At 34.3% G+C, this 20,160-nt stretch overlaps 1 protein-coding gene and 1 long non-coding RNA gene across 4 annotated transcripts; both read left to right on the top strand.

Moving 5' to 3' along the window:
* Positions 1-5,962: 5,962 nt before the first annotated feature.
* On the top strand, positions 5,963-9,742 carry LOC112421061 (uncharacterized). Of its 2 annotated transcripts, none has more exons than XR_005646027.1 (9): positions 5,963-6,256; positions 7,423-7,472; positions 7,826-8,344; positions 8,499-8,649; positions 8,748-8,861; positions 8,949-9,024; positions 9,183-9,224; positions 9,321-9,411; positions 9,508-9,742. It is a non-coding gene; the product is annotated as an uncharacterized lncRNA (long non-coding RNA). The 2 variants fall into 2 exon arrangements; XR_003011013.2 differs by having other exon boundaries at positions 5,964-6,256; positions 9,183-9,220.
* A 2,194-nt stretch (positions 9,743-11,936) lies between these two features.
* On the top strand, positions 11,937-19,193 carry LOC25494096 (pumilio homolog 24). Of its 2 annotated transcripts, none has more exons than XM_024782136.2 (17): positions 11,937-12,220; positions 12,310-12,363; positions 13,211-13,272; positions 13,372-13,453; positions 13,546-13,669; positions 13,773-13,856; positions 14,648-14,762; positions 15,408-15,558; positions 15,664-15,777; positions 15,876-15,947; positions 17,035-17,085; positions 17,182-17,232; positions 17,491-17,598; positions 17,685-17,879; positions 18,087-18,161; positions 18,251-18,498; positions 18,595-19,193. In XM_024782136.2, exons 1-17 carry the CDS (start codon positions 12,026-12,028, stop codon positions 18,725-18,727), a joined length of 1,914 nt encoding a protein of 637 aa, XP_024637904.1. In that variant the 5' UTR covers positions 11,937-12,025; the 3' UTR covers positions 18,728-19,193. The 2 variants fall into 2 exon arrangements, with proteins under 2 accessions (XP_024637904.1, XP_013458284.1); XM_013602830.3 differs by having other exon boundaries at positions 11,938-12,220; positions 17,679-17,879.
* Positions 19,194-20,160: the final 967 nt, after the last annotated feature.

The raw sequence follows: 20,160 nt of genomic DNA, 5'->3' as shown, positions 1-20,160 counted from the left end.
TATTTGTTTTCTTAGTTTTTGGGTGTCATTTGTTAAATTTTGAATTTTAAATTTTAGTTTTGGGATGTCATTCGCTTCCATGCAATTTTTTCATTCAACCACTATTAAATTTTAGGGAAATATTAATATTGCCTTAAGCACACATGTTAATAAATTCAATATAAAGAGTCTCGTGAGCTTAGATCAATTGATAAGGACAATGCATAATATATGCAAGGTCAGTGGTTCAAATCCCGGCCACCGCCAAAGAAAAATTCAATATAGAGATGTCATCGTGAGCTTAACTCAATTGATTTGGACAATGCATAATATATGTAAGGTCCGGGGTTCAAACTTTGGCAGAAAAAAAAAATATAGAGATACTATCTTAATAGACATGTATTTTATTTCAAAATAAAATGTATTTATTTTTTTCAATACAAAATTCGAAGCTAATCATGATTTAAAAATAAAAATAAAAATATTAAATTATCATCTTTCATTTATAATTTTAAACTTTTTTTAAAATAAAATAATTTTAAACTTGGTGTTAGTCATGATAATAGTCTTCATTCAAGAAAAAAGGACACATGTTCGTGTAAGTTTTGTATGCACAGACCAAGTTGTTGGAGTTCCATTGGCAAGGAGCTCCTTCCAAGGACGTATTCGGGAAATATTAGGTTTGATTTTCAGAAGAAACAACGTTTGGTCAGTGCGCACGCCTCTACGCATGAGCCGGATTAGTCGCGTCACCTTTGATGGGTTGGAAACCGGTGCGAAAGAAAAAAAAAAGTTTTGTATGTACACTATAAAATGAATTTAATGGAGATACGGTGTAATAATTTGACCATTTTTATTTTAAAATAAAAAATATCAAATAACTAATCATAATTAATATTGAAAAATATGCCAAAAAAATAATATTGGAAAATAGTATTCAAAAGATTTATGCAAATATTTTTCAAATATATTCATATGTAGTACTTTTTCATAGAAGAAAAGTATTGTTTTTTTTTGTCCCCGTGAACTTAACTCAGTTGGTAGGGAGATTAAGTAATTTATGCAGGGCCAGGTTTTAAGGATACTAATTTATAAAAGGGAAATGTTAACTAGTGCCCTCGGGGTACTCTTTAAGCATGCTAAATTAAGTAATTATTCTTTTAAAATGTCAAAGTTTTCAATTTTCAATGCACCGATTACACAAATTTTTCTCTTTTATAAATTAGTATAAAAGATTTTTTTTTTTTACCGAAACAGAGTTAACTATTATCATTAATCAACTAATGTTCAATACAATAAGGATAAGAATAAAAAATACAATGACTAGCCCAAGAACAGGCCGCCCTAGCTAAAGTATGAGCAACCATGTTCGCTTGTCTCCTAACAAACTTCACCTCGAAGTTGGAATGTAAAGATAACTGATAAATAATACTAGAAACAATAGCAGAGAATTCTGAATCACCACGGCCCGAAGATGATAAAGCTTGCACTAGAGTAGACGAGTCGGACTCGAAGACAACTCGGTTCCATCTGTTCGCATCAGCAAAGTGAAGGGCCTCGAGTAAGGCTACTGCCTCCCCCTCCAATACTGTCATATTTGCCCGCTGCCATTTCGTTTGAGCCCGAATAAATTGGCCGCGAGAATCTCTAACACAGCATGCAAAAGATGTAATATGGTTGCGGTCATGGAATGCGGCATCCACATTGCACTTCAACCATGTCTCGCTCGGTTTCTCCAAAACTGAGTTGTTACCTTGCACTCTATTATGCCTGTGTTGCACAACTGGTGGTGAGCGTTGTTTATGAACCTCTTGCCATTGTTGCCATGCTTCTAGTGTTGTCCTTTCAATGCTCGTTGAAGTATGATGAGCGTCATTTCATTACATGCAACTCAAATTTGCCAAAGAAGTAAAGCCGCCCGACCAGCAATGTCTCGGCTTTCTGAGCGACATATATCAAAAACAAAATCTGCCAAATTGCTCACAGTTCCAGCTTGCGGTTGCAGCACAGTCAAAAGCCCCGCCCAATACTAACTCTCGCGCGCCACCGTACAACCCACAAAAGCATGCCAATCATCCTCAACGTCTTTATTACACCAAGGGCAGATTCTCTCGCATTGTACATGTCGTGATTGTAACCGGAGACGCGTCGGAACACACTCTCTGCAAATTCTCCATAACAAATTACGAGCTTTATGAGGGGAATTCACCTTCCAGATTCTCTGTCACTCTCCTTCAACATGGAATCGATCAGTATGTAGCAACTCTATCATAGCCAATTTATAACTAGTCTTAACAATATACCTCCCGCTACGTTCCATCATCCACACTATTCTATCATTATGGACTTCCCTAAACAGTGGTGTGTCGAGAATAGTTTGCACCATATCATCAGGAAACAAAGATTCAATCTTATTAATATCCCAAACCCGTTCGTCGGTAACTATCAAATCAGACACATTCAAACTATGCACATCTTTGCTTTGTGGGGATTGAATCCAGCTACCTTGAACACCTCGAACCCATGGATCATTCATCACGTTGACATGCTACCCATTTCCAATTGTCCACCTACATTTATGTAAAAGTAATTCACGCGAATTCCAAATACTCCGTCAAGCAAAGCTCGGGTTATAACCTAGTTTAGCTCCCAAAAATGAAGAATGGGGAAAATACCTCGATTTAAAAACTATAGTAACCGGAGCTTCCATGCAATCAGGTTTAGACAGAAAACTCCATCCTTGCTTAGCTACCATAGCGAGATTAAAAGCTTTGAAATTCCTAAACCTCATTCCACCAAATTCTTTGGGGCATGCCACACGTTCCCATGCCATCCATTTATTCCCGCGGTTGTTACTCCTTCCTCCCCACCAAAATGCATTGATCATAAAAAGAATAATTACTTAATTTAACATGTTTAATGAGTGCTCCGGAGACACTCGTAAACAAGACCCTTTATAAAATTAACCATTTGTAATATTACTCTGTCGTGAGAGATGTATATTAGGTAGAAACTTACACAGTTTCCATCCAATCGAAGGCATTTTTTTGTTGGTGCCCATTGAATGCATTTAATATGGACTATGAGTATTCTTGTAAGAAAAATATTATAAATTAGCAAAAATTTATATTGATTCTAAAAGAAACAAATTAATTGTTTCTTATGAAAATTGGGGAGAGTTTGAAATATAAATAAATAAATACAACTTTAGTAAAAATAAATGATACACGGACCATTCTAGAATTTTAGAAAAAGTGTGAATAGCAAGAAACAAAGGAGTTTACTTCAAAAAAAAAAAAAAAAGGTCATTAAAGGAGTTATTTTGATATATGAAATTAAAATGTATTGAGCTGTCCTTGTGAACATAACTCACTTGTTAGAATGGACGGTATTGCAGGCCAACTTAAAGTAGTAGACTCAAAAACACCCCGCCCCGCCAATAGGCGGCTTGGTCCGTCTAATAAAATTTTCTCTTTTAAGTTTTTTTTTTTTTTTTTGTTAAAAGGATATGCTTTTTTGGGTGGTGGCCGGGATTCGAACCCAGACCTTGCATATATTATGCATTGTCCTTACCAACTGAGCTAAGTACTATTGTAAAAAGCGATTTTATTTTCTCCTAATCATTTTATTTTCATTAATGATACACCTAAAGAGAAAAATAATTGTTTAATAAAGAATTGTCCAATTGTTTCGTGTCTTAAAGAATTGACCAATTGTTTTTTTTGGGAAAAAACGTTAAAAATTAGAGCACTAACTATTTATTAGTACGATCAAAATTAAATAAATATTATTTGATGAGCTTGCGGGTCGGTCTTTCCCACCCCGTCATTGTCTGCTTTTTTAGCGGGTTAAACGGGGTACCCAACCAGAGGGAATGAGCTCAAAACCTCAGTCTACTCTGCCTAAAATGGCAGGTTTAACGGGTCGAACCGTCGAATTAGACCTAATTTGATATTCCTAGTTGCTATAAGGACATTATATATAACATATGTAGGAATCACCATAAAAATTCCAAAAACACGATTATGATGTTTTGAATTTCAATTAGGACAAAGGTTTTCAACTTAATAATATCAATATTTGTCAGTTGAGCCAAGCTCCACCGATTGAGTTTGATATTGTTTTTAATATCATATGTGTTATTTTAAATTTAAAAGTAAGTTGTTTTGTTTTTGTCAAATTTTATGTTTTGACTTCTATTATGTTCCCTTAAAAAAAAAAACTTCTATTATGTTGATCATTTGTATCATTTTTTAACTCAATCTTTTTTTCTTTTTTATATTTTTAGGGTCTGATTTGTTTTATTTGAAATTAGTTTTCAAATTATATTCAACTATCAACTAACATTTTTAAATTACATACTTGAAAATACATATTTTATTATTTTTGTTAGAAAAACAAAACTAGGAAAACTCGTAAAATAATCAAATTTGTAATAGATGTTGGAATACCAATGTTAACTACAAATAAATATCGATCATATTTTTTTTTAGACAAATTTATCCTTAATAATTGAGGTCTTTTTAAAATTTAAATCAAGGAAATTCAAAATTAATACTTTTTTTTGTTAGATAGTCTAGTGGGTAGAATTTACTTATTTCAATAAGTGGGGTGTCGTGTCGGGGTTTGAACCCGACCTCTGCATAATAACTAATTTGATTGGCCATTTTTATCCTTACAAAATATTCTTTAGTAAATAGCATACATATTATAAAGCCAAAACAAGTAGACTATTTACCCTTGAGTAGGTTTCCCCAGGTTAGCTTAGAGGGTGATATGATTGCAAAAAAGATCCTAAATGATGAATATCATGCACGATTGGCATCATGGAAACACAGTCTACATGCAAGGAGCTATGGCCAAAAATTCCAACCCCTTTAACAGCAGTTGCCTTGAGAAACAAGCTTAGGTCGTTGAGGAAATCATTGGGAAGATGGGGAGTGACTTCACCAGGAAGCTGATTGTTGAAGCATGGAATCTAAACCTTGGATTATTAAAGCTTTTTGCTTGGGCGAAAGATTCCAACCATAGGATGCAGAAACGCACAAAAGCTCAGGTATGGGTTAGGTTCTACAGACTCTCACAGGAGCATTGGAGGCCAAAAATCTTGTTTGCAGGGGCAAGTAACGTAGGTACTCCTACTCTTACCGATGATGTAACCACAAAACTCGTGCGTTGATCGTACTTTTGGTCAATTTGTTAGGGTTCTTAGACATGAATCGATCTTTGTGTGCTAATGAGAACATCCCTAGTTTTTGTACTCAATGTAAGAAATTTGATCGCTGCTTGAAAATTTACAAGAATGTGAACACGTGTGAATAGGAAATTCAAGGAAAGGAGCCAATTGTCAGAAGAAAAATTGAAAATGAGCCAAAGAAAATGTATGTGACGGTGATTGATGGTAACAAGGAAGATAATAAAGTACAAGAGGTGTTGATTGTGGAGGAATCATCTTCAAAAGTTGACAAAATAATGGAAAATATTCATGTTGAGAAATCAATGGATGAGAAAGCTATCAATAGACAAAGGGATGATCAAAACGTGAGTAACAACTTGTCTTCAAACATAGTTGCTGCTACAAAGACCAAATAACCTGATCAACGAACCAGGGCACATTTCTAGCCATGTTGTTAACTATTACTACAAATATTTATTTCGTAGTAACATCCACTACCACAATTTTGTCTTTTAATAGCACAATTTTAATAGCGTTTTTAGATAAATGCTATTAAAAATGCAAATTATAGACCTGTTATAACACTCTTCAGAAAGCGCTAAAAAAAGCTTGTGAAAAACTGGGTTAGATAGCGCTTTTCTATAAGCGCTATTATTCTTGTTCGTACTAATAGCGCTTTTAAGAAAACGCTATTGTTGAAGGGGGTATAGATAGCGTTTTTCACAAACGCTATGTTTGGGTTATATGAAAATTAAAAAAGGGCGGATGACTTTTTTCATTTTCGCGCACTAACACTAACACATAACCCACTCTCTTCCTTAAAAAAAAAAAAAAAAAAAACACTCTCTCTCCAAAAAGAAAGAGTTGCACCGTCCAAAACTAAACCCCACTCTCTCTCCACTCCAACCACCGTCCTTCCTTCATTCACCGTCCTTCCTTCACCGTCCTTCCTTCATTCTCGAAAGAGCTTCACCGTCCTTCAACTCAAAAACTGAAGTCCAAAACTGAAATCAAAATCAAAGTCATAATCGAAATCAAAGGAAGAAGTTGGAATCGAAGTCGGAATCGTGGTGGTGAAATCGTTTCTCTCATTCTTCTCTGGTTAGATCTTCATTCCCTTCTTTTACACTTCCATTATCTCTCTTTATTATGGTTGAATTAGATAACCTAGAAATTGAATTCTAAACCACATGATTTAGCTCCGTGTTTTTGAAAGCACGACGGAGGGAGCGAAGGAATGAGAGAAAGGAGAGAGTAGTGAAGAGAGTGAAAACGGGGGCGTTTGGGGAGGAAGGAGATGAAGACGTGAGAAGCGAGGAGAGAGTGAGGTGGTGGAGATGAATCCATTGTGGTGTCGATTGGGGGAATTAGGTGGGAAGGTGAAACGGCGTCGTAGAGTGGGTCTAAAGGTTGGGAATGGTTGAGGAGGGTTTGGAGAGAAGAGAGGGATTGTTCGGAGAGTGGTTGTGGATTTTCGGTGTGGTGGGTTTCGCGGAGGTCGGAGATTTCTGTTACGATGCGGGAGATTGTTTCGTCGTCCATCTCCGGTGGCGCTACTCCGGTCTGTGCAGAACGAGATTTGAAGTTATCCGGTTGAATTGGAAAGCAAATCTATTGTTAGATTAGCTGTGCCCTTAAATCATAATCTACCTCGTTAACGCTAAAATCAATGACTTGGCTCATTGAACTCATGATTATTCTCTCAACACGGGCCAAGATGCAGTGTCAAATTATTACATAGTACTAGTTTAAGCAAAACAATGACTCGTAGAAATAGATTTTCCTGTAAGCTATATTAGTTCTTTTGAACATTGTAGTTTTATTTTGACACAAGCTTTGGTGTCAACTATTAGATGATTTTTAACAGTAAGCTAGTGTACTTTTATTTTGTTTAAAGTTGGTTTTCTGTCATCATTATTATACTATACCAAGTTAATGTGCATTATTATACTATACTAATTAGTTTGATGATTTATAATTGGAGTGTGTTTTCAATTTACCAAATTTGGACTTGGAAAAAAGTCCTAGTTTTAAAGTTGTTATGACTGGATTTTAGAGTGTTTTAAGGTTAAACAATAAGGATTGTATGCATAGATAGATAGCGTGGATTTTAGAGTGTTTTAAGGTTAAACAATAAGAATTGTATGCATAGATAGATAGCGTTGTTATGACTGATAGCGTTGTTATGATTTTAGAGTGTTTTAGAGTAGTTTCAAAGTCGTTACTAGTTAATGATAGGACTAACTTTTTTTCACTTATATGATCAGCGAGGTGCCAACTGCTACTGGTGTTAGAAGAATCAAACAGACGGATCAAGGTATTGACTTCTTTTTATGTACTTAAAGTCATGGTCAAAAGTTAGTTATTGCAAAAGATAATGAAAATTAATATGATGAGGTGGATAATAGTGGTAGGAATTCTTGATGATTAAAAGCAACTATTTAAATGTTGGTACAAACTAAGAATAAACTATGGGACCCAAAGTCTATGGGATTATTGGTAGTTCTCTAATTTAACAATTTGGAGTAGTTGTCTGTTGGAATCCTTAGTTGTTGGACAGTGAATCCTTAAGTATATGATTCATAACTCGGTTGTTAGAACCAAATTTTAACTAGTAATATTTGTTACCAATAAACTCAAACTAACTATTCCCGACATCTAACTATCAAGATCTAGGAACTATGGATCGGAAATGGGTGTCTGCGAATCGAGCTTCAAAGGAGTACATAGAAGGAGTGAAAGAGTTTGTTGAGTTTGTTGTTGCTCATGCAAACGACAACAGTAACATCATATGCCCATGCTTAGAATGTTGTTACAGAATAGTTAGTGCGGAGCATTTTCAAGATCACTTAATATGTAATGGAATCGATGAAAGCTATACATGTTGGACAATGCACAGGGAAGAAGAAACTGAGTCTGTTGGTTTGAGGAGTAATGTGAGAGATACGTCAAATGATTATGAGTTTGATCGAGTCGAAGAGTTTGTGAATGAAATTGAAGAAGATCTTCGTGATTGTCCCGAAATGTTTGAGAGGCTAGTAAGAGATTCAAAGATACCATTGTATGATGGATGTGCTAAATTCACAAGATTGTCTACGGTCTTAAAATTGTATAACTTAAAAGCACGCAATGGATGGTCTTGATAAGAGCTTTACAGACTTGCTAACTCTATTAAAAGATATATGCCAGGTACCTCTGTTAAATAGTTGTTATTTAGGACTGTTACAGGGATTTATTATATTAGTTTTCTGTCACAAACTCTGCTGTTCTGTTATTCCTATTTTTGGGAGTGTGTTGTTTGGTTTTTTATGTTTCTGTTTTTTGTTGTTTGTTCTGTTTCAAGGTTCTTGTCCGAAAATTTGATCAAGCCTCGTGGGTTGGAAAATAAGTTCTCATTTTTATCCCCACATATATCTCAAGAGGATAAACAAGGGCAACATCCTATTGACACACAAGTTTAAGAATAAGCTGATTTTTGCACTGGTCAATTTAGGGTGAGTTTTCTTTACAAAACATTATTCAAGATGACTAAATTTGAAAATGTGGTTTTTTTAATTATAATTGAAATATATGTAAATTATGATGGATGCAGGCTAAATCATTGGGTGTTGCTTGTCATCAATCCCGGAGCTGAGATGATATATTATATGGATTCATTGCCGGAGGGACATCCTAACATTGACGTTGTAAGAAAAAAGTTCATGAAGTGAGTATTGATTCTTTTGGTTTATAATTGACATAAGTATGATTATTGAGTGCTATTACTCATTTGAAGTTGATTTAATTTTGATAGTGCCATGTGTATTTGCCGTTCCCTTAATCCCAAGTTAAAATCAAAGTCAAGTATAATCCCATGGAAAGAAATAAAGGTATATTTTCTAATCAATGGTATTTTTTTGACAACGTAATCAATGGTATTTTTAATTCATCATGTGGATTAAATTTCAATTATGTAATTTTTTTTTCTAATGTCCTATGCAAACTAATGGCATTGACTATGGCTATTTTGTCATGCGATTTATGAAAGAGATAATATTGGCAAATCAAGACATGATCCCCGAAAATGTATGTATGTGATTTTTAATATACTGTTAATTTGTAATCATATATATATAGCTAGGCATTCTTTTTCTAACTCAATTTTTTGCTACTTTTATATTTGAAGTACTTTGGAGATTACAAACGTAAAACCTATTCTAAAGATAAGCTAGTTGAGGTCGAGGAGGATTGGGCAACCTTTATGGTCGAGTATCTTAGTGAGTTTCATTTTCTTTTCCAACAATTTTCATTTGCATTTTTTAATTGAGTTATTTTAAATTGCAATTGGTTGTGCTGGAAATTTTATGACACAGGAGACTATATTGCTCAGAGACTTACACTCTAATTGGTTGTACTGGACTATATAGCTCGTCACAAGTCCTCTAAAATTTAGGTGTTTTTTTATTTGTAATTGTGGCTGCTTTTAGGAGCTTTTTTTTTTTTTTATTGGCAACTTTGATTTGACTAGTATTATGACATTCAGGATTAAGTTTATGATCAATTCGTATTGAGATTATCATGAATGTAATTTGCTATATTCATATTTCATATCTTATTGCAGCAGTTTTGGTTACAGATTTCCAAAAAAAAAAAAAAACTCTAGTTTTATTAGCGCTTTCAATTAAACGCTAAGATTCCGCTGTATGAGTAACATAGCGCTTCTCAGAAAGTGCTAAGAAAAAGCTGTTAGAAAAGCTATTTTAATAGCACTAGAATAAGGCTATATTAGCGCTTTTCTAAAAGCCCTATTGACGTATTTCTCTTTAATAGCGTTTGGAAAGCGCTATTATAGGATCCTGACCTATTATAGTGGGGGCTTTCTTAGCGCTATTAAGAGCCAAATTGAGTGCTATTAAAGGGGGCATTTTGTAGTAGTGATCGTTTTGCAGTACAATGCTCTTATGTATGAGGTGATTCAAAATTTGGTGGGAGAAAAGCCTATGCTTGTATAAAGTTCTCTGTTTCAAAATTTATAAAGTTTAATACAATAGTTTTTTGATTACCATGATATTGATATGAAGTTTCCACCACCGGTTAACAATGATTAATCTCTATCGGAGAGCCCGTGAGTGTACAAAGTGAGTTCTCTCATCTTTACTGGATTTTTTTTTCTTCATATCCATGAGTTTGAAATCAAACAACTGACCACATGTTTAAAGGACCCAAATTCCTTACCATTGGGACAAATCCATTGTTTGTTTTATAGAAACTTTTTTATTCCCCCCTAAAAGAATAAAAAAGACACAAATAGAAACGCAGCGTATATTGTAATAAATACAAATATTTTGAATTTTTTTTTTACTAAGAAAAAAATTAAAATTAAAAAGGAAAGAACATTCTCATCCTAGCTCATATCACCAAATTTGGAGATATAGAACCGAATTGCTATCTTAAAAACATATCTTATGAGAAAATAAACATTAACCATCAAGGACTCATATCACTATGGATGCATAAAACTATATTAAATTGAAATGCAGTAATGTCATCTACGAGTCAAGAAAAATCTACTATACTAGAACGGTGAATACTTAAAGCCATATGGACTATAGATAAAGAATGTTTTGTATCGGTTTGAGAAGGATGGAGGATTGATAACATATAGTAACACACCTAAAAATGTAGTAATTTCAACTCCACCGTATCTGAAAAAGAAGATTCGTAAGGTAAAAACCATTCTCCCCAATTGAAATGAGAAGATCAACTTGAGCTTAAGCTGGCAGCGGTAATATATAGCACAAAGGTAAAGACCGTTGATGATACAATCTACACTATATCTGATGATGATTCAAAAAGGAGTCCTTCACCTATACTCACCCTGTTTCAAAAACTTCATCACAGCCAAAATACCTAATAACTCAATGATCCTCCTCTCCTTAAAAAACAACTTTTTCCTAAACTGGTTCTCAAAACATCATCTAGATCATCATTTGACAAAAATGATTTAAAGAAAACCTACCTTGTCTCAATTTGCCTTCAAACTCTCTTCAAAATCAAAATCAACAACAAAATGAAAGAAAGCTACAAATAAATATAAGAAATACAACTTTGCCACTGGGAACAAGCTGATTCTTCCTATGTTTGAACAAGATTCATATTCAAAAGAATACATCCAAATACAGCATGCAATATGAACACATAAAGTGAATACTTGGTATTTCTCATCCAAATATCGACAAGTATAAGTGTAGCAAAGTGTTGGAATTGCCAAGTGACGCTCAAATAGATATAATAATTGAGTTTCAAGTGAACGAAAGATATGTAAAATTTGTTTTAAAATAAATTACTAATATAAAAATATGATGACATTAGATTTTTTTTTTGGAAAAGAATGTACGACATTAGATGATTTGATAAAAGATTCACACCAATCAAACTTCACGAAAACTCATTAATATGAATAATGTATAATACATGTGTGAGATTCGAATCTCGGACATCAAAATTCTATGAATCATCTAAAAAACATTAAACACTTGAAAAAATTATACGATGTATTTTTCGAAGCGACAAATATCATCTAAAACACATGATTACTATATTTTAGATTTAAATTTTGACGAACAATTGGTTTTTTTACATCATAAAAAAAATGATTTCTTTGGTAAAAAAAAACACAAATAAACTTTTTAAATTAAGGATAAAAAAAACTTGTAGGAGCCGAATGGTTATTTTTAATTTTTTTTAGGGATTTTAGTAAAGTTATTGAGAGTTTTTAATTTGAGGAAAATCGAAGTACATACATAATTTGGCATTGCATAAACCCTAGTACACTTCAGGTTTTCAGCTTTGCGAGTGTTACCTCTTCTTTCTCCTCCTTAGAACACAGCAATGGCGGCGAAGAAGCAGCAAGAAGAAGTAGACATCAAAAAGAGAAAGCGAACCAACACTGAAACTCCTTCTTCTAATCCGAAGAAGAAATCCACCACCAAGTTCGTTCCTTCAAAGAAGCCTAAACCTCACTCCGATGATAAAGATAAGAACAAAGCTCCCCTTAACGCCCGTGAACGTCGTCACCATGCTAAGGTTACTCATTTCTTCAATTTCGCGATTCAAAATCACTTTTTCTGAATCTATTAATTCGGATTATGATTTTACTATTCTTTCGTTTCCAGGAACTCACTGATGCTAGAAAACAGAAGAGAAGACGCCACTACACTCTTGAACAAGTTAGTCACCTCGTTTAATTATCTCTTTATTTAATTTAATCAATTGAATTCAAGCCTTTACATTTTTCCTGTTTCGATCAAGAGTTTATTTGCAGCTTATAGCTCAAGCCCTTATTTATGTTTAAGCTGTTTCTATAGAAAATGATAAAATAAAGTCAAGGGCTTGTTCTGATAAACAGCTTATTCTGCAGCTTATAGCACAATCATTTAATTTATCATGATGAGCACTTATGCATAAGCATACGAAAGCTATTTTTATAGAAAAACATCAAATTAAGTTATTATTATTTTTTTGTATATGCTATAAGCTGTTTTTATAAGCTACATCGGAGAACTTACGGAAATAAGCCAATAAAAAGCTTGTTAAAATTATCTTTAAGCTGTTTTCATAAGTTCTCTCAAACAGTCTCACAAAACTTATGTTAGCAGGTAAGCTCAAATAAGTCAATCCAAACAGCCTTAGATTGTTTTCGTATAAGCTATTAGCTGTTTTCATAAGCTATCTTGGAGCATTTATGATAATAGCTGAAGCCAGCTTCTGAACGTGGAGCATTTATAATAATAAGCTGAAAACAGCTTATGAACAATGTCATAAGCTCTTTTCATAAGTTCTTCCAAATAGTCTCACAAAGCTTATGCTAGTAGATAAGCTTAAATAAGCCAATTGAAACAGATGATTGGAATTCACAATTTGTTATTAATTATTTTTGTTTTGTTTTTGAAGAGGTGTTATTTGATAGAACACTATGGCGTCATTTGATCCATGTAGCCGACCCCACTTAGTGGGATAAGGCTCGGTTGTTGTTGTTTGTTGTATCTGTTTAATTGAACATCTAATTGCAATTAGGAGCTTGCACGTCTATGGGAAAAGATGAGACGTCACGAGATTGCTAAAGAAGACAGATCCAAGTATGTCACTCTGCAGAAAATATATGAAGAAAATATATTTCATTTTATTTTTAATTTTCATTGTCCTAATTTTTTATTTGAACTTTAATATAACGTTAGGCTGGTAACAGAAGCTCTAACAAAAATGAAGGGGAAGATTCATGAGATTGCAGGGTCTCACATTACTTCTCGTGTTCTTCAGGTATATTTCAACAATTTTTTTTCAGCTTCACACCCTTTAAGTGTATATATCACAGTTTTAATCTTTGGCATTTGTTGTGTTTGAATTGAAAGACTTGTGTCAAACATTGTTCACAAGCTGAAAGGGATCAAGTATTTGAAGAGCTTCGTCCGCATTTTCTAAATCTAGCCTACAGCGCATATGCTGTTCACTTGGTAAAGAAGATGCTTGACAATGGTAATGGTCTGCTTGAAATATGCGCATTTGTGTATATGATATCGTTCTGTGTTTGTGTTATCTGTGTCGCACTTTATTCTAATTGAATATCACCCATTTTCAGCCTCGAAGAAACAACTGGCAGGCTTTATCTCCACTCTTCGTGGTCATGTTGCTCCTCTTCTTCGCCACATGGTTGGATCAGTTGGTACGTAACTTAGGCTTGGGCATATTTGGCAGTTGTTCATGGTTTGCTTCAGTTAATTTTCAGAGTTTTTACCAGATCAAAGCTTTTCACTTGTCTGTGGACCTTTATAGCTGCACATTGAAATGAAGTTTAATTTAAAGCTGGCTAACCCACTCGAGTTGGTGTGGTAGTATTGGCTTGGGACCGAGCTCCTCAAGGTCTTAGGTTTGATTCTTCCTAGTGCCAATTTAGGTGGGTTAATTTAGCTTCTTCAAAAAAAAAAAAGCTGGCTTGTTTAAGGGGGAGCCCTGGCGCAACGGTAAAAGTTGTTGTCACGTGACTGAAAGGTCACAGGTTCAAGTCCTGGAAACAGCCTCTTGTGTAAAAACGGGGTAAGGTGTACAATACACCAAAATGGTGGGACCCCTTCCCATACCCTGCATATGCGGGAGCTTTAGCCTTGGCGCAACGGTAAAAGTTGTTGTCACGTGACTGAAAGGTCACAGATTCAAGTCTTGGAAGCAGCGTATTGTGTAAAAACAGGGTAAGGCTGCGTCCAATTCATCAAAATGGTGGGACGGGAGCTTTAGTGCACCAGGCTGCCCTTTTTATTTTTTTTAAAGCTGGCTTGTTTAGGATGCGAGAAAGACTAGCAAGGAAGAGAGAGAGGGGATTCAATTTGTTTTCTTTTTGCATTTCTTGGTTTTTCATGCACCAAAACTAATTGTTGTCAGTCAATAATTCAAATATTTCAGTATTTAGTCAACATCAGCTTCCTTAAATTAAGTTTTATGTATATACATCTTATGCAGTTGTTGAGCATGCATACGACTTAGCCAGTGCTGCACAAAAGCAAGAGCTACTTTTGGAATTATATTCCACAGAGCTTCAGTTGTTTAAGGACCTAGTCCCAGCGAAGGAAACCAGGTAAAGATTCTGCTGTCAGGAATTATATTAAAGCATTTGGGACATTGTTGCTTGTCTATATCTCTTCTAGGTGCCACATTTTAAAAATAATATAATAATCATGAATGGAATTTTGAATTTACTGTTTTTCTTGTTGAGAAGGATGATCTTCTGTTCCAACTTTTTTTTAATTTCACTGAGACCTGCATAGAACACAGAAGCAAAGATTGCAAGTTATCCAATAGGCACTTAATTAGCTTTTGCTTGATTAGAGGTTTCTTATGTCATCATATATTAATTTATACGTGAGTATACTGAAGAATATGCCGTCATACTACGGGTCTTAACAGTCTCTGATAATTAAAATTAATAATAGTTAATGTTGCTTAGAAAACATGACAAGTTGAATATTTTGACTTTTACTTATATACTTTTGGACAAATAATTACCTGACATCAGTTTGATTGATAATTTTATGTAATGAAGCTGGCAATGTATTTTGCAGTCTCCGAATTTTGTTAGCAATAATTGCTACTCTTCATGAACTGGTCTTACTTAATCTCTTAATTTTACTGATCACGATCTGATGGAATTCAATATGATGCTTTATTTTATTTTCCTCTTTCTGGAGTATTTTTACTTAGTTTTCTTTCAATTACATGTCAGATTACTAGATGTAATGTCCAAGTTGGGTCTACAAAAAGGCTCAGTTTCACGTCATATGTCGAAAGTGATTCAGCCAATTTTAGAGAAAGGGATAGTTGACCACTCTATCCTACACAGAGTCTTGTTGGAATACTTTAGCATTGCTGATAAGGTACCCCTTTTTCTTTCCTGCAACAATTCGTTGTGGTTTTTGTTACAGCTAAGGAATTTGGTTATGGCAATAGCATTTAGCTATCTAAATTGAGTTTTTTCAAAGACCTCTGTTGCAGAGATAATTCAACAGTTATCAAGTCCACTACTTATCAGAATGATTGGTACAAAGGATGGTGCCAAAATTGGAATTCTTTGTGTGAAATATGGGAATGCCAAGGTTTGTTTAGCAACTATTATTTTAAATTGAAACGTGTGAAGTATTCACGATGATCGAATCTGACACATAATTCATTCTACTTCACATTCCCTATTTAGGAAAGAAAGAAGATTATCAAAGGATTGAAAGGGCACATAGGGAAAACAGCTTATCATCAATATGGGTGTATGGTTAGTGATTTTACTCTAGCTATGTTTCGTTGCACAGCTACCTACTTTTAATTTTTGGTATCGAAGTCTTAATCTTGCTTAATGGGCACACATATAGTAAAAAACAGTGTGGCCTTCTGAACTAGGTCAAAATGGGCACACTGAAAGAATTAATAAATGGGAAAATAGTGGTGAAATATCTGTTTACAAAACACTTGGGCTTTGTTTGGGAGTTTGGAGGGGAGGGGAGGGCTTTTGCGGGGTGGGGAATTTTAGGGGAAAATGGAGATCTTTCACATTTTTTGTAGGAGTATTTTTTTAGAGAATGATAAATTAATGCTTATGATTAATATATTTTTAATTTTAAGAATATTATAACAACATAGATTGAATTTGAAGAATTCATATAAACCCTTCTAATCCCTCCAATACAATTTTTTAGTTCCCCCAAATTAGGAGGATTTTGTATTATGAAGAAAAGTGAACACCCCAAAACCCTCCCCTCTCAAAGTCCTTTATTTCATCCACTTGATCCTTCCTTTTTTCACAAAACCCTCCCTTCCCCTCCAAACTCCCAAAGAAAGCCTTAGGGGTCCGTTTCGGAGAGGGTTTTTGGAGGGGAGGACTTAAGGACTTTGAAGGGCTAAGTCTATATTTTGATATATTCTAGAACAATTAAAAGAATATCATGATTAATGATCATAAGTTCAATCACACTTAATTGATTTAAAAAAACATCATATAGTGTCCGTAATTTAAAAAAGAAAAGCAAGCACTCCCCTCCCCTCCTAAACCCTTCATCCAAACATACCTTTAGGGTTAAAGTAAGGCTTACATTTTGTCAAAAAAAAAAAGTGAGGCTTAGATGCTTGCCTAACTGTTCAGTCTACTGACTTAGTAGTTGCTTGCTTTCCATATGTAATTGCTACTTGCTACAATATTCTTTATCTAGTACTTGTTTAAAGTTTTCTTGTTTCAGATTATAAAATAATGAATAAACTCCCATTATCAGTGAAAGGGAATCATATTTCCCCAAAGTCTTATTCGTCATAACTTACCTTCCATTCAGAACTTAAAATTTGAATATTTTATTCATTTAAACTCTTAGGTGCTGGTTTCCATCCTTTCAGTTGTCGACGACACAAAACTGATAACAAAGGTGAGTTTGATTTTGATATTCTATTGCATAGTAATTGTTGCTCTATATTTAATGATACTTGTTTCATATTAAGCTTTTAAAATATTCTCATTTCAGGTTATCATTCGCGAGCTTCAATCAATTCTGAAGGAGCTTGTTTTGGACAAGGTTCTTTTATTTTATACTTCACATATGATATTTACAATCATTGTAAAAAAGAAGCCAATATAAACTATAATTTTCATCAAATAATAATAAGAATATTCTTGAAATCCTTTATATGCACTTAGCATCTATTTGGCAGTAATTTCTTTGTTCCTCCTGCCCTAGCTTCTTCAATCCCATAAATAAAACAATGCATAAATATTTTATGTTCTTATGATGTGGTTTATGATGTTTTGATGAATATAACTTCTGGATTTTCAGAATGGAAGACGTCCTTTACTCCAATTACTACACCCCAACTGTTCACGCTATTTCAGTCCTGATGAACTTGCTTCTATGAATTCATCTATACCTTCTCTGTCTCTCAAGGTTTCTTTTGTTCCCATCTTTTCCGTCTTTTTATACTTTAGCAACTCATTAATCACTTCATTCATTCTGATCACTGTCAGGATCAGTCAGAAGCAAGCTCTCAGACAGAAACTTCCAAGGTTTCAATTGGCAACGATGATTCCATGGAAGACAGCGAAGTGAAAGTGCCCGAAGTTAATGAAGATAAAACTTCTGTGGATGATACTGACCTAGCTGAGAGTGGAAAGAAAGACCCATTGGTCAGAAGGCAGGAGCTATTGATCAACAGTGGATTTGCAGAGGTCGGCTGCTTTAGCTTTCCTTCTAATAAATTAGTTATCCTTCCATGTTTTACTTGTGTTTTATAGTGATGTATTCCTCTGTATTTTCCTTAACCTCTGGTTGCTGGCCTGATTCATTTTTTTTTTTATGGGAAAGGTTATTTACATCAATAACTTCTGGATTGTGAAATTGTACTGAAAGTAATGTTTGATTGTAATTTTCTACAGAGTCTTCTTGATATATGTATTGAGAATGTAGGAGAACTGATACGGTCAAATTTTGGCAAAGAGGTCATATACGAGGTAATAGTTATTACATTGATATTTAAATTTTACAAGCTCAATTTGTTACGTAGCATTGCCTTTTTGATAAATTCAATGGCAACATGCAGGTTGCGACTGGGGGATCTGAGGGCATATTGCATCCAACTTTGGATGATAAGATTAATTCTCTCCACAAAGCGATAGCATCTCTTGCAGCAGTGCCTAAGTCAGAAGATTCACAAGAGGAGCACGTCCTTGAAAATTTCTTTTCAAATCGGACCATTAGAAAACTAATCTTGGACTGCCCTGACTTTGCTTCCATCTTATGGAAGGAAGCTTTAAAAGGGAAATGTGAATTATGGGCCCATGGTCACAGGTGGGGTCTCATTTGCTCGCATATTACAATCCAACAGAATCATGGTACAGAGGAACAATTTCTTATGTTTTCTTTTTCTTGACTTTGTGATTGCAGCTGTAAGGTTATCACTGCATTTTTGGAATCAACAGATTCAAAGGTACAGAAGCTTGCAAAAAAAGAGTTGCAGCCTTTAATTGATAATGGAGTTCTCAAGAACCCACAGGCCAAAGAACAAGCAAGCCAGTGATTTTAATTTATGCTGCATGGAGAAAGAAACTATATCTTCAGATGGAGAGAATTGACGCGCAATATAGTAGCCAATGCACCCCTATATCATTTTTCGGGTGCCTGTAATGGGTTTCTATTCTGGATTTGTTGAAAGAAAGAGTTAAAAGGCATAAAACTAGTGTTATTGAGAAATCTACTTTTGATGTAATTTTGATAACCTTTAAAAAACTTAAAAAATTACATAGACATCACCTGAAGTAGTGATCAAATTTTGTCCATTTTTAATTACATTGATTTTACGGTTACTGTAACAAGGAATCCTACACACCCACCTATTGTATCTTTGTAGCCTTACGGTGTTTGGCTGTTCTGTTTATTTTTAATCATTGTTGCTTCTTCCTGTGATTGGAGGTTCGAACACAGGTTCGAACATAGTCACGTGTATCATGACAAGTTCTAAATGATAGGTACTTCATTTTGTATCATGACAAATTCTAAATGATAGGTACTCCATTTTTATCCTTCTAAATAGAGCAATAATGTGGCAATCATATCGCTTTACTGTAAAACTATTCACAAATATCCTTGTTTTTTACCGCATAAACGAAGGGATTTTTTTTTTCTTTTCATGCAGCATTCTGCTGCCTGCAAGTACCAAAATGTGGAAGAAGAATTTTTGCAACAAGACCACTTTTTGTCTCTGCGTTTAAGTCGACTTGTGAGTATATTTGAAATTTTGATTTCGTTAAGGTTTAAGGTTTTTGTAGTCATGTTTAGGGTAGATTCTAGGGTAAGGGTTCACTTAAGTCCCTCACCTAAAATATGGGTGGACCATCATTAAAAGCTATTAGATGAAAGAACTTATGAGATTGTATCATGTGTTAGCCAGATTGGACCCAACAAATTCTTCTCTATCCCCTTATCGTCCTTTCCCTCACTTTTGTCACGGCGGTTCTCTGCCACCCCCCACCATTTTCATTCAGATCTTACCAAGTATAAATGAAATATAAAACCACCATCTCCTATCTTCTTATTTGCAAAACATCTGGACTCTGGAACATCCAAAAATCACCAATACAGAACTAAAAGTTTTCTTATTAAAATCGAATTGAATTCCAATTACATGGCCACAACCTTATGGGAAATAGTTTGTTAAAATCTTAAAGAAAAACTTTACGGCCAACACCTTTTCATGCTCCTTGCACTATTATGTTTTTTATGGGATCTTGTTTCTTCTAAATTTTGGAGAAGCTCGTGCTCCTTTCATTATCATCTTTCAACCAAATGAATTTGATTCCATACTTTGTAATTTTTAATTTTCAAGTTTCACATAGGAAGAACAGAAATTAACCTAACATAATGAATAATTAACAAAAGTTTGTGCGGGATTATAAGAAATGAAAGAAATTTTAAATGAAAAAATGTTGGAATTGAAATGTGGGGATTTTGGCA

The sequence above is a fragment of the Medicago truncatula genome, chromosome 4, assembly GCF_003473485.1.
Source record: "Medicago truncatula cultivar Jemalong A17 chromosome 4, MtrunA17r5.0-ANR, whole genome shotgun sequence".
NCBI classification, from domain to species: Eukaryota; Viridiplantae; Streptophyta; class Magnoliopsida; order Fabales; family Fabaceae; genus Medicago; species Medicago truncatula.
This window is presented reverse-complemented; position numbering and strand designations above follow the sequence as displayed.

Bases quoted from the DNA above. Each gene is read 5' to 3' on its own strand.
- LOC25494096 (XM_013602830.3), top strand. From the start codon at position 12,026: ATGGCGGCGAAGAAGCAGCAAGAAGAAGTAGACATCAAAAAGAGAAAG. The intron at 13,454-13,545 runs GTATATTTCAAC...TTGAATTGAAAG, and splicing joins TTACTTCTCGTGTTCTTCAG to ACTTGTGTCAAACATTGTTC. The intron at 14,763-15,407 runs GTAAAGATTCTG...ATTACATGTCAG, and splicing joins GTCCCAGCGAAGGAAACCAG to ATTACTAGATGTAATGTCCA.